A 13187-nucleotide genomic window follows, 5' to 3' on the forward strand; every position below is an offset into this window, starting at 1 on the left:
GCCTGCCGGCGAGAGCCGGCCGCATCGGCGGGTGGCCCCTGAGACCCAGCGCGGAAACGGAGGGGCTCAGCGCAGGAAACTCAGCCCTCCCGCTAAACCTCAGGAGTTTCAAAATTTTCCCTTTCTGTAGTGGAAGCGTTTATAAGCTTTTCCTTACAAATGAGAGGGAGAAAGGTAGAGCACGCAGCGGACACACACCCTTCAAAAGGGGCAATGCCTGCAGCGTGAAGGCAGACAGCTGCAGTGCAGCAGCCCCAGATAGGAATCCCTCTCCGCCCCCTCCATGGGTGCCTTTCCCATCAGGTTATCAGTTCCTGTGGCGCGCTCTCAATCTCTGTTGCTGAATCCACAAGTGGGAAAAGATCTGTGAGTGTGATAAGTGTTTTTCTGCAGTTTTGACCAGAAATTCCATCTTGGAGCCAGGAAAGCATTTCCTCTACAGATTAGTGAAAGATGGTACGTTCCCATGAAATGTTTTGATTTGGTGAATTGGCATTTCCAGTGAAAAACTATTTAATGATTTTTTTTTCTTCTGACATTGATCTTGTTGTTCCAGTGGAACCACAGATAGGGCCAACCAAATCTTTTGTGTGGGAGATGTTTTCATTCCTCCCTATGGGTTCTACTTTTGTAAATGATCTTTGGAATCCTTTCTGTGGAAAATAAAGCTTACATTGCAAGGAAACATGAGGCAGTTAGGAAAATATTCTCCTTTGTCAATCTCAAATTTACCTGTAGTTTTATATAAAATTTCCCTCATCTCACCACTTAGCGGGGAAATCCTAGTAATTTTCTAACCTACTGAGAAGTAGGTTAGAAAATAAATATGAAGATGATCCTTCCTTCCCCTCTGAGTCATCTGTAAATACCACCAAATTGCCTCTGATACTTTTAGGGAAAAAGCATATCATTTTTAACCCTGCTTTAAATCCTGCAACGACTTCCATGAATAATCTGAAAACCATCTGGGTGTTTTTTTTTTTTTAAATCAACTTCCTCTCCATTCCTTTTAAAAAATTTCCTGCTCTTATCATGCCATTAGACAGGTACAATCAATAATATGAGAAAACTGCAGTAGCTTTACTTAAATCTGGCCGTGTGTCCTACTGCTTCGTTGGCTTCTTTGTAAAATAACCTTTGAGAAAAACCATGCCAGCCTTCTGGCTGTGGTGGGACAAATATCTTTCAGTCTCTTTTTTTTGTAGCTCCCCCACTTTTAATAATTAAATACTAAGGGGGTCCAGGTTAGAAGAAGGAGGAAAAAGGAACCCAGAAAAGAGATTGACTCCATACCAGTGTTTAGGGCATTTCTTATAAAGCATGGGAGGCTTGCACTACCTTTCTGTTTCAGAGCATGGAGAATTGTGGGTTTGAAAGTTGCTATTCTGTTTAGTAGTCTTCTGCACAAGGCAGTTTGATCTGCGTTTTTAACTCTTAAAGAAGGCTCATGCCCACCTCTACTCCAGAATTTCATGCCCAAATACCACATCCCCCCTGATGGCATTTACTAGCTTCTACCTTAGCTTAGCTGAGAGTTGCCACCAATTTTTGTGAGTTTACTTAGGCCGAGTGATTCTTAGGGATTGAATATGCAAATATCACCATCCAAATACATGTTTCTTTCTTTTTTGTTTTATAAATATTACGCAAACACTTCAGCCTTTCACAATCAGACTGATTAAAACAAAATAGCTGTTTACTATGTGTCTATGCCCAGCATAGACCTTCTACCACCTTTGAATTCCTTTAATTCTTGGAAAAGAACTTCCAAGACATTCAGCCAGAGATGCCCCACGAGTAGTTTGTGAGGCAGCTATGATCCCTGAAGCCTTTGAATGTAGTTTTTGAAATCACAGCTGTCCCAGCTCTACCAGGTGATGATGAAACCGCAGTGACTTCAGGGTGCTTCTAGGGCTTCAGTTGTTGTCTGGTGTTGAAGCCAGCAGACCGAGCTGGGATTGCAGAGCCTTAGTCCTCCATTGGCTCGTGACAGTGAGATACGGCTGTCAGGACTTTCTTGAGAGCATCAGTCACATTGTGGGGATGGAGGTGCATTTGTTTCACAGCCCCAGTGTGACATCTTACCTATTGGGTAGCCGTTCTGACAAAAGCTGAGGGAATAGCGGCATTAAATGCTGTGTGCAGACCTACACTAAAGGAATTCCTGGCTCAGGAGGCCTGTCGTGGCTATCAAATTGCTTTCTCTGATGTTCAAAGATTTGATTATTGTAAGAAGGACAATAGGAATTTGAAAACAGATTTTGCTAATTTCACAGGGAACTCTTATCTGCTACCCAGATTTTCCCTGAGTGCTAAAGAGACTTAAAGTTTTGGTTTAGAAAACTGTTTGGTTTAGAAAAAATATCTGTATTTTAGGGAAGGATTAACTTCTTAATGCAGCTGGTATAACACAATGTCAGGTAGAAGGAAAAAAAAAAAGATAAGCCTTTTTCTGAAGAAAGCAGACTGACTTTTAACACGTGAAGGTCTTGGAAGTCTTATTTTATTGCTCAGCCAGTTAGGCAATTAATTGTGAAATTCCTGGGACTTTGCTCTGTACGTAACTTACCAGTGTCTTTCCTAAGTAAGCAGTTTTCTGAAACTGTTTTCATGCTAGCACATCTTTAGAGCTCAGCAATATATCGGGGCTTTGAGGGAGATGCCGTGTGGAAGTTGGGGTGCGAATTTATAATTAACTTTGAAAGCCAAGTAAGCTGCCTTGCCCTTATGGTGCTCACGTAGGGAGTTTGGATGGAAAAGCTATAGCGTTGTAAATTCACACCTTGCTTACTCTGTGATAATTCTCCCCTATAAATGAACCCTTCATGTCAAGGATATGTTGCTGTCTGCTCTGTATAGTACACAGAATAAACACCTAATCTCAGGATTTCTGAGTTCTTTTCTTGATTTTTCTACTTGCTCGCATTATGACTTTTGGCAAATCACTTTTGCAGCAATTTATGTCTCATTTGCTGTAGCACATCTAGTAGTAACTTAACAACCAGTATCTATTCTACATCATGTCTACTTTATGGAGGTATTAGAAGAAGCAATTATCTTGTGCAGTGCTCTAGCTCCTGAGAGAGTACTTGATTATATCATCACAAGTTTAGAATGATATATCTAACGTATATTTTCTTTCTTATTTTTCAGATTTTCAACCTGCCCATGGCTCTTTTCATTCCCCCTTCAGTGTTTGCTGTTCATCTCCAGTTTAATCTACTTTACCAGTTTTGGATACATACAGAGGTAAACCAGGTTTTTAAGCCATACCTAAACAGTTAGCCTGGAGCAGTGTCCTGGAAATCCACTAGCAGCTGATTTATTGTGTAAGAAAAATCTTTGTCTGACTTCTTTAAGGAGAAACATCTGTTCATTTTTATTCCTTTTTCTGAATATATATTACTAAGTTTATAAGAAGCAATGAGGCCAGTTGGTCCCAATTAGATTTAAAAAAAAAAGTAGTAACTGTAAGGAATCAAAACTTTTTGCTATTTTAATACTATATTTTCCTATCTTGCAGCTTATTAAACATTTCTGGCAGATACTGAAACTGATTTCATTTCTAAGATAAATATTTTAGGGAAAAATATGCAAAACCCAGTGCTTCTTAAAGATCATTTAGGGTTGCAACTGAAGTCAGATATTGCTTCCTTCTTAGTGCAAGTAGTTCTAGATGAAAAATGCTCTTTGATTATCTGATGGCTATTTGTTTATGACTGCACTTATTTATTTGTGTTTTGTGAGTGCATAGACCATATCTAGTTTACATACATATATAGTTAATAACCCACTGTAATTAGTAAGTAGTTTCACACACTTCTCAGGTAGTTGAACGGCCTTCTGACTTCTCCCTCACACTGCAGTAGAGGTGTTTAAAAGTATCCCCTATTATATGTCAGTAGCATATTTCTCAGTAGGCCCTAGTGGGCTGCAGGCTAATTGTATCTACAACACTTACTCCTTTGATTATTCTGACTATACAGATGCCTTTTCCCCTCTGTAGTTTCATTATGCGATCTATAGGACAATTCTTTTGGAAGGCAATTTTTTCTTTATCTGCTATTTTAGGTGATTATGTTGCTTTTCTGTGTGTTTCCTTAAAAAAAAAAAAAAAAATTAAAAAAAAAAAAAAAAGGAAAAAGGCTACTTACAGGGGCCCAATAGCAAACTTCTGTTGTTGAAATTTCACTTCTGTTGGGCACATTTCTAAAATCATTAATACGTGTCTGATGCTCTGCAACACCACATGAATAGGAAAGGCTTATGATAAAATGTCATACACATCACCACAACTGCCATAAACTCAAGCAATACACAATTAAGCTTGTCAAAATGTTTTGATCAAATTTGAACACTTTGAAATTATACCAAATGAATATTCTGAATCAAATGGTAGCAAAGTTTCCTTGACCATGCCTTAGGTTCTGTGTTTGACTGTGTTTTATCACTAAGAAAAATATAATATGCCTCATTTACCTCTTCTCTGCTGTCTGAAGATGTTTCTTCCTTGGCTGAGATGTTTCTAACTGTGTAACAGTAACCCAATGAGTCTCAGCACTGGTGCCACAGAGTGCATCTAAAGTTTCTAAAGTGAATTTCAGAGGCTTATGAATCACCTACATCCCTCTAAAGTGCTAGATCCTTCATAGGGCTTAAAAGGAATTTCCATAGCATATGTGCCATGTGCCAAGTTTAGACACTAGTCTAAACAGGAATGAATTTCAGTCTCAATGAAAAGATAAGCACTCCTTACTATTAAATTATTGTGCCGGTAGAAAAACAATGGATCTTTTGTACTGATCCCGTGATCCAATCATCCATCCGTGTTTACAAGGCAAGATATTCTTAATGTTGATATTGTTGATTTTGTAGCGCAGCTGAAATCAGTTGAAATATGTTGAAGTCATGCTTTAAGGTCAAAAATTATGCCCAAATAGAAATGGGGTTACCCCATGCGTTAGCAGTTTTCCTGCTCTCAAGGGCAAGGGCATAACAGACAAGAGAAGGGAAAGGAAGGGAAATAGTAGCAGCTATTGCAGCAACACAGGTTTATATTAGCCAATATTTTTGGTGAAATTAATATGATGCTTCATCATTATACTGGGATTTTTTTTGCAACAACTGTTACAATTTAACTGTCTAAAGCTGTGGCATTTCTTTTTTTTTTTAACAGTCCTTTTCCTGAATTTGAACAGTTCTAATTATCTTACACAGATTATAGTAAATGAAAATCCTTTCTGTAAGTCTCAGTTTCCAGCAGTTTCCCAACATAGGAGGTTTGTCTGGGGCTGTAGGCCTGGAGTTATATAGAAAAAAACATCCTGTCTCAGTGACTGCTGCTAGTCCTTGCTCTGACAGCTGAGATTCATCGTCCCCTGGCAGCTCTGGTGTCCCCTGGGAGCCCGTGGTGGGTGCTGTTACAGGGTGGCAGTACGTGTCATTATGGGTCTAGTGGAGATATGCTTCATTATTTCCATTCTGCCAGTGCAAGATGTAATAGTTTGCTTCTAAAATGCAGGAGCATTTGGTAAGAAATGTTAAGTTTGTCCTCAGATTTCTATTGCTTTTAATGAGTATCGATGTTTCCTTAGGCAAGATTTGGCCCCATATTGACTAGTTTGGAAATTGTAACTTCACAGCTTTTTATTACACATCCTTCTCCTTCAGAAAAAGAAAATCTAGTACGATGCAGTAAAAAATTCTCTTTTCTTTAATAGGCGATTTTTCTTCATAGCACTGAAAAGCTTAATAAAGGATATGCACAGTTTATTCTTTTATAAAAGAAAAAAAAACATGGTATTTAAGTAATAGGAAAGAATGAAAGTATATGAAAGTTTCTGAGGGAAGATCATTTGTTTTGGGAGTAATTTAAATTGAATTCAGTAATTACAAGAGAAGGATCGTGCTGTGCTGAAACTTTCTATGCCATGTTTCAGCTTAGAGCAAAAGTTTATAGCCAAAGTATGATCCCTGATATTTTCCTATACTTTAATTTAGAATGTGTCCAGCGCTGTTTCAAACAGTGCTAAGAGAAGTTTCCGTGTTATAACTTTGACCTTCTTCAGTATTTGTTACGTCAGTTTTTGTCCAGCTTTCCTACCAGCAGATGAGACACGGTCTCTTTTAGTTTAACTCAAGTGGCTCATATATTCCTGTGAAGACAGTATACCAAATCATAAAGATCAAAAGTACCCACTTGTTCTATCTCAGTTAGACTTCTTTATTTCCTGCATACTTGGTATGCATAGCTTTTGGCCTTTTATATAAAGTAGTACAGCATTTTAAACACCATAAATCTTATATAAAGCTTATACTGTACCATTCTTTTAGTAATATAAAAGATCTCTAGCACCAAAATCAGAATGGGCTATTGATACAAGAAAGGCATTTCTGTAATTAATAAAGAAAGTTTGTGCTAGAGTGAAAACACAACTTTGTAACTTAAGTTATGCATTTGCATTTAACTGTATTCTCCCATTACAAGAACTTTGCTGTGTGAAGTCCACTTCTTTTTCACTGCTTCTGTGCATTATTGCACTGTGTACATGGCAATCTGAAATGATAAGAACATTTTCCAAAGAGTTTTTAAAAATCTCTGAGTAGCACCAAGGTATTGAAATAAACTCATAATAGTTTATTTAAATGAAAAATGAAAAAAAACCAAACCCAAAACCAACCCAAAAACAACTGAAGAAAACACTTATCTGTAATGGTGCATAAAGATAGGATCTCAATAAATCAAGAGAAATCAATTTTTGGTCCTATCCAATACTATTTAGGTCAATAGAATAACTCAGTCAGTAGATCTGCTCTTAAATGGTCTGGGAGAAATGTTTCTATGACTAGACCATTCTCATCTAGATCATAAGGAGAGTAAAAAAAAAAAACTTCGGTCAAAGACCACTAAAAATCTAATTTTTCAAAAGCCACAAAATGTTTCAGGACTGTTACTGACAGACAGAAATACTCCATTTCAGTTTATTTTCACAGGTGATTCGGAAGGTCTATGGCTCATATTAAACTATATCCTTCCGTTATGCATTTATTACAACCAATAAGTTAGGTGTGTTTATAACCTGATAGACACCTGTGAAAAACAGAAATTAGTTTCTGTTGGTTTAGCTGTAATTTTTATGAGATGTCAAATTGTATTTGGAAAGTATCAACTGAATCAACCCCTGTTGGTAGTAATTGCAGCAGCAGATTATTCCTTGCCTGTTTGATCTTTGACATGCATTAGTTTCTGTTTAATTTTCTAATTTAAGGAAGGACTGTAATCTGCCCTTTACCATACTCACGGAAGTCAAGTTTCTTAAGGCATCTCTTTTTCCCTTGTTTAAGTATTCCTACCTCATCAAACTCTGGGAGCAGGGAAAGGTGAGCCACTACTATTAACCAGGAGTTACATGGGTGAAAACAGGCAAGGAATGGGAAAAATTTTGGCAACACCTCATGCAGGCTGGAAAAAGAGACGTGAAATTGCTACAGATATAGGCCAAAATACATTTGTTTTTGTCAGAAAACACCAATTCAGTAAAACCAAAACTTGCTGTGGAAGTATATTGTATTTGTAAAAAAAATATTTTGCACTTATGTGCACTGTGTACTGATCTAAGTTTCTGTCTATGACTTTCTTTATCTTTGACTTCTGCTCAGTTTTCTTTCATGAAAAACACTGAAAGAGAGAGAAATTGTGGAGGCTTCACGCTTTCATGAAAAGGAATTCTGTTCCTGGCAGGAAGCCAAGCACAGCCCATCGAGGCTCCCTGAATACAGGTGAGCTGTTGTGGCCCAGTCCTGAAGTCCTTACATCAATCAGCTCTTACCTAGGAAGATGGCCAGATTCAGAAAAAAACCTTCGATGTTTTGTTTTGTTTTCTTTTCCAAATACGAGTGTAGGGTCAATGAGGAAATTGAACAAGCAGATTAAAGAACCAAGTACAGTTAAGTAAAATACATAAAAATGTATGTATTTATTTTAAGTAGCAGTACACCTGTGATTACTGTATCAATAGCAAAAGCTATTCTTGAATATCTAGAGGACATATGTGTCTTTTTAAGCAGAAACTATTTGAGACAAAAGTCTATTGGATGGCAGTTAAAAGAATCATAAAATCTATAGGACAATGTGATAAATAAGTGACAGCATGAGACGATAGATAAAATATTCAGTTATTAATTCCCAGACCCTAAAAATTGAGATTGGTCCTCTATTTCTTTGCAAATTTCATTCTTCCATTTTCTTAGACCTAGCTTTTCCACATTGTGTGCTGTAGTCTCATTTAAATAAACAAGAAAGGAATGCAGGAGTAAACAAGTATAACAAGGTTTATTTAAAGTACTTTCAGTAGTTTAGTAATTTAGAAGCAATTTAGTAATCTGTTTCTTAAAACTGAAAGGTAAATTTGGTCAAGAAATGAGAATTTGAATTTAAAAGGCATTTTAACAAAACTTATTTGACTATAATGATTTTGAGCATTTGCAGTGCGAAGAAGATAGTTTTGGTTTTGTGGTTGTTTTGTGGAGTTGGTAAAAGATTTTTGGTGATGAGCTAAAATCTTCAATAGCTTGCAAATGAAAAATGGAGATGCTCTGCTGGTAGGTAAAAAAATCTTGAGGCCTTGTTTACAAAGGCATATATTTATGCTTAATTTAATGTACTGTGAATAGTTCTCATAAGGTCAGTGAGTAATAAGTCAAATTTAATGTGTGGAAAATGGTGGTATACAAGTGGTATTGAATGGATCACAGTGGCAACAGAGTTTGATGGACTGATTTGATTTCCTGGCTGAGGTGAGAAACGTGGTTTGGTTTTGTTTGGTTTTCTTTTTTTTTGATAAAAAGCGTCAGCAGTAAAAGGTAAAATCAGTAATAATCCAATGCATTGAGTGTAAGTGTGAAATTGCAGTCTCTCTTGAATGTGATGCTGGAAGCTCATTTTGAATTCAAATAGCATATGCCAACAAAACCTTTCATTTTCTGTATTCTAATACATTGGCTGATTTAATGAAAGAACAAGCTTATTTTCTTTAATTCAGCCACTAGAGCCGAAAATAGACATGGGTCTGTCCGACGTGCCTTTTGAAATTAGAAACACACACATCTGTCCTAGTCAGGTTACAAGGGATCAATCTAAAAACTTACCATTCATGAGACACTTGCTAAAAGTCATCAAAAAGGTGAATGTAATGTAGAGGTGATATACAGCCATTCTCCTAGTCCGATGTTCAAGATTGTGTCTGGCAACTCTCAGTGACGCAGATGATTTAAGTGGAATTCCTAGAAACAGGTTATGTTGTCCGACAGCCTACTGGCTTTTAGAAGCTAGATTTTCTTACTGTTACAAAGATCCAAGAAATTATTCTAAAACCAGTGGGGAATGATCTAATTGCTGATTTGCATCAAGAACAAAATTTTGGTTTACAAAAGAAAGTTCTGGTCCCATTCCTGATAGCTGATGCTTTTATCATTCAGAAACTCATTGTTCACCTGCTGCAAACTGTCAACTCAAGTATTTACTGTGGAGAGAAGGAGAACAAATAAATCAATAAATACCAGGGAGATAAAAATACTTTCTTTAATGCAGACAGTGCTTTTGTAGGTCCAGATAGGATATATATACAATATAGACAAAAAAACTCAAACAGGATTCCAAGAAACAAAGAGATCTCACTGCTGCAATCCAGCGTGTCTGCCAAAATGGCTTATTAGATTTTCTGACCAACCTGGAGGATGAAAGTCTTGTCATCATTGCACTTGCCAGAGCGCAAAGAGGAGCAAAGCTAACAACACTATCACTAAGCGGAAATACTAGCAATAACTGCAAAATGTGTTCCAGTTTTCCATGTTTCACTCCCCCCACGAGGGGAGAAAAGTATTATCTTTCTGGCTATATAAAGTATATAACTCTGCTTTCGGTTTTAAATTAAAAGAATAACAAAAGAGAGAGAAAATAAAACATTCATAAGAGAGCACACTGTTCCTGTCCTGCTAAGTGTAGGCTGCTCTTGAACACAGTTTAATCAGGAAAAACGTAGTGGGATGAGGTTTGGAGTTCCTTCCTTGGGACCTAGGACCTCAGTGATGATTAGGAGTGCCAACTTTACACCTTAGTAGCCCCAGGATGTGTCTCCCATTTTAAACCTAAAAGTGCTCCTTGGCACTTTTAGGTATCTGAATCTACCCAGCAGTGCCTTGACACGGTGAGTTAATTATTTTATTCTTACCTAGCTTCTCTTTCAATTGAACTGCAGAATAGAGAGGGACTTAAAAATACGTAAGTAATTTACATGAAGTGAGTAGTGCTCTGCACCCAGAAGCTCTGAGTTCTACAAGCAGCACAGGAGCCATGATCTTTTTCATTCAAAAAGCAGCTGCTCCACAATAATTGGCTTATATTGGAGGTTTGCATTTGATGGGCAACAATCTGGGCAGAGGAACCCTTCCCTTTCCCTGTTGAAGCTGGGTCACTGGTGAGCCCAGAAATGAAAAGTTTATGGGATAAGAACATAAGCAGGAACTTGACTTTCCATCCTAATAACTAAGTCTTTGAGTTTGATTGTTGGCTTCTGGTCCTTGCACCAAAGACTCTTCTTGCAAGAGACAGCTGTGAAATGTTTACTTCAGCAGCAGTGGGCATGACTGTTGCTAATCTGCCTGCAGAAACCCTAAAACTAAAAATCGTATTTCAAGAGTTTTATTTAGACCACCTGTGTCTATTGTGTCTCTGGAGAATTATCAAGATAAAAGTGAAATGAGCTACTTAGAGATGCAACGCATTTCTGTACGTTCTGCATCCTGCAAAACAGTCCAAATACCAAATAAAGTTAATATAATAACAAAAGGATATCACATTAATGTGGAGAAAAGTTAGAGATATTGCTCTCTGTCAAAAAAAAAAATCTAATTTTCCATCTTAACATATTACATGCAACACTCTTGAGTTTTTCTCATAGCTTGTACTCATTGAGAGTCTATTTAAATTAGTTATGCTTCAAAGCAAACAGAAAATTGAAAGACCCTTATTTGTTAAAAACATGAAGTGTAGGATGTTTAAAGAGGAAGGTGAAGAGCTACGCTTGGCTATATTTTAGTTTATTTCAGGACTGGCGTAATGATTTATTACTTTCTGGTTTTTTCCTCACAATTGCCAGCATGTATTTGTCAAGCTGCTGAAAAATACTGAAATTGTATAGCAATTTTTCTCCTGGAGTTTGTTTAAAATGCTTAACTTGGTATATGACTGAAAGAGTGACTTTCTCCATGCTCTTCTATTTGTAATGCTGCAATTAAAATAACCAGTTAGTGTAGGTTTTCTCTCATTTTTAGTGGATACATTGATTGAAACTTCCTGATTGATTGTGCTCATCTTTCCCACAACAAGGCTTAATTCGACCTTTAAAGGAAAAAAAAAAAAGTTGCATCCACTTTTTGACAGTGGCTGAAATATTCACGTAATATGCCAATTTGATTCAAACCTTACCTCCTGGTTGAGGTGTAAAACAATGAAAAGTGACAACAGACTGCTTTCAAGATAATTTATTATAAACACATTTCTTCAGTCTGTGTGTTTATTATATAAATATGCCCTAAACCGGACTATCCATTAAAACTAGACTTTCACCTCCCATTCCTACAATCCAGATTTATCAGAAATTTGCCCCCTATGAAACTCTTTATGATCCCAACAGGCCTGATTCCTCTCGCTTGTTTTATTTCTAAACTATAAATATTGTTTTTTCACTCCTCAGCGTGGAAATTTGGCTACATCCATTTTACATGCTTACTGGAGTAGAAAACTGCCTAATCAGATAGGAAAACAGTTGGCGGTATATAAATCAGGGTTTGCCGAGGATTTCAAAGTGTGAAACTGGCAGACGAGCACATATCCTAGGAGTTCTGCCTTTCCCCAGCTTCCCTGTAGAGATTTCACATGGCAAATATGATCACCAGGGCCATCTGTATAAATACATGGGTGTGTTGTCCTGAATTAACACAGCAGCTCTACTGGGGAATGTAATTAAGGTCTTATTTTTGAATTTCCCCACCAGACTGTCTGAAATATAGATATATATACCAGGAATAAAAATCTTATCTTGATTTTGATGAGGAAATCAATCGTAACGTGGTTTACTACCAAATAGTCTAACAGAAACCCCAAAGTTAAGTTCAGAGTGCTCCTTAGTGATGCTCCAGGGATGAATTTGCCCTCTCCTGTCCTGTAGATCAGTAACACTATGATATTGAAAGTAATGCTGTGCAACAAGCAGCTTTTCTTATACTCAAAGAAAAAAAAAAAAACGTTTTATATACTAATGGTTTTACTGTAACATTGCCTGCTCTACTCAGTCGACATTCCTTCCTAACGTTCATGTTGAAACAGAGTTAAGTAAAGATTCATGTTGTAGTGGTGACAGGAGGAGTTGTTACACAAGATGTAAAGTTTCCCTTGGATTTCGTGTCACGATTTTTTCTCATTATTTAAACAAGAACTACATTGAAGTGGTGCAGGTACCAGGCAATAAAGATTTCCCTTGGTGCTGACAAACTCTGAGACCGCAAACGGAGGTGCTTACATGCCACAAGAGATATTGCATAATGTTCTTTTCCTTTAGGCTGGGGATTGCTGTCACAAAGGAAACATCTTTATATAAGAACTACTACTATAGAAAAAAACATTTAGTTCTCATTATATATGAAGATTTCACTTCCGGCATGTTTTATTCAGTAATGTATGGAAACCGTTTCTAAGCATGCAGCTTTTAGCCTGCCTTGTTTATTAAACTGCTCTTGGAATTGCTTTAAACATTGTCAGTAATTCTGCTTTATTATTTAGCAATACCCAAGTACAATAATGGAGGGAATATGTTGTTTGTTTTAAAAAAAAAAAAAAAAGAAAGAAATAGGAATACATGTTTTGTGGAGAGACAAAGCTTTTATAAGTGGTATACATAAGATACCTACATATCTGATTTGTAGGTAGTTTATTGAGTCCATTTGTAAGGATTTTGGCAGGTGAAAAATTATTTTTGTGGCTACGGAATGTTAAAAAATAAATAAAGCAAACAGGAAAAGAGTTTTGCTGGAATGCTGCAGTTCATCTGTGGGTCACTGGCATGGGAGTTGAGGTGCACGATGTGTTAACTGAGAGAGGAAAAATTGGAGACAGGAATTGATTTAGAGCA

General features: G+C 37.0%; 1 protein-coding gene across 1 annotated transcript in view; it reads left to right on the top strand.

The window, feature by feature from the left end:
- Window positions 1–13187, top strand: part of AGMO (alkylglycerol monooxygenase) — a 123038-nt gene that overhangs the window by 10529 nt on the left and 99322 nt on the right. The window contains exon 4 of the mRNA XM_009576967.1: window positions 3154–3249. Within this exon, the coding sequence (XP_009575262.1) occupies window positions 3154–3249 (96 nt within the window). The remainder of the gene's footprint in view (window positions 1–3153; window positions 3250–13187) is intronic.

The sequence above is a fragment of the Fulmarus glacialis genome, unplaced genomic scaffold (assembly GCF_000690835.1).
Source record: "Fulmarus glacialis isolate BGI_N327 unplaced genomic scaffold, ASM69083v1 scaffold5464, whole genome shotgun sequence".
NCBI classification, from domain to species: domain Eukaryota; kingdom Metazoa; phylum Chordata; class Aves; order Procellariiformes; family Procellariidae; genus Fulmarus; species Fulmarus glacialis.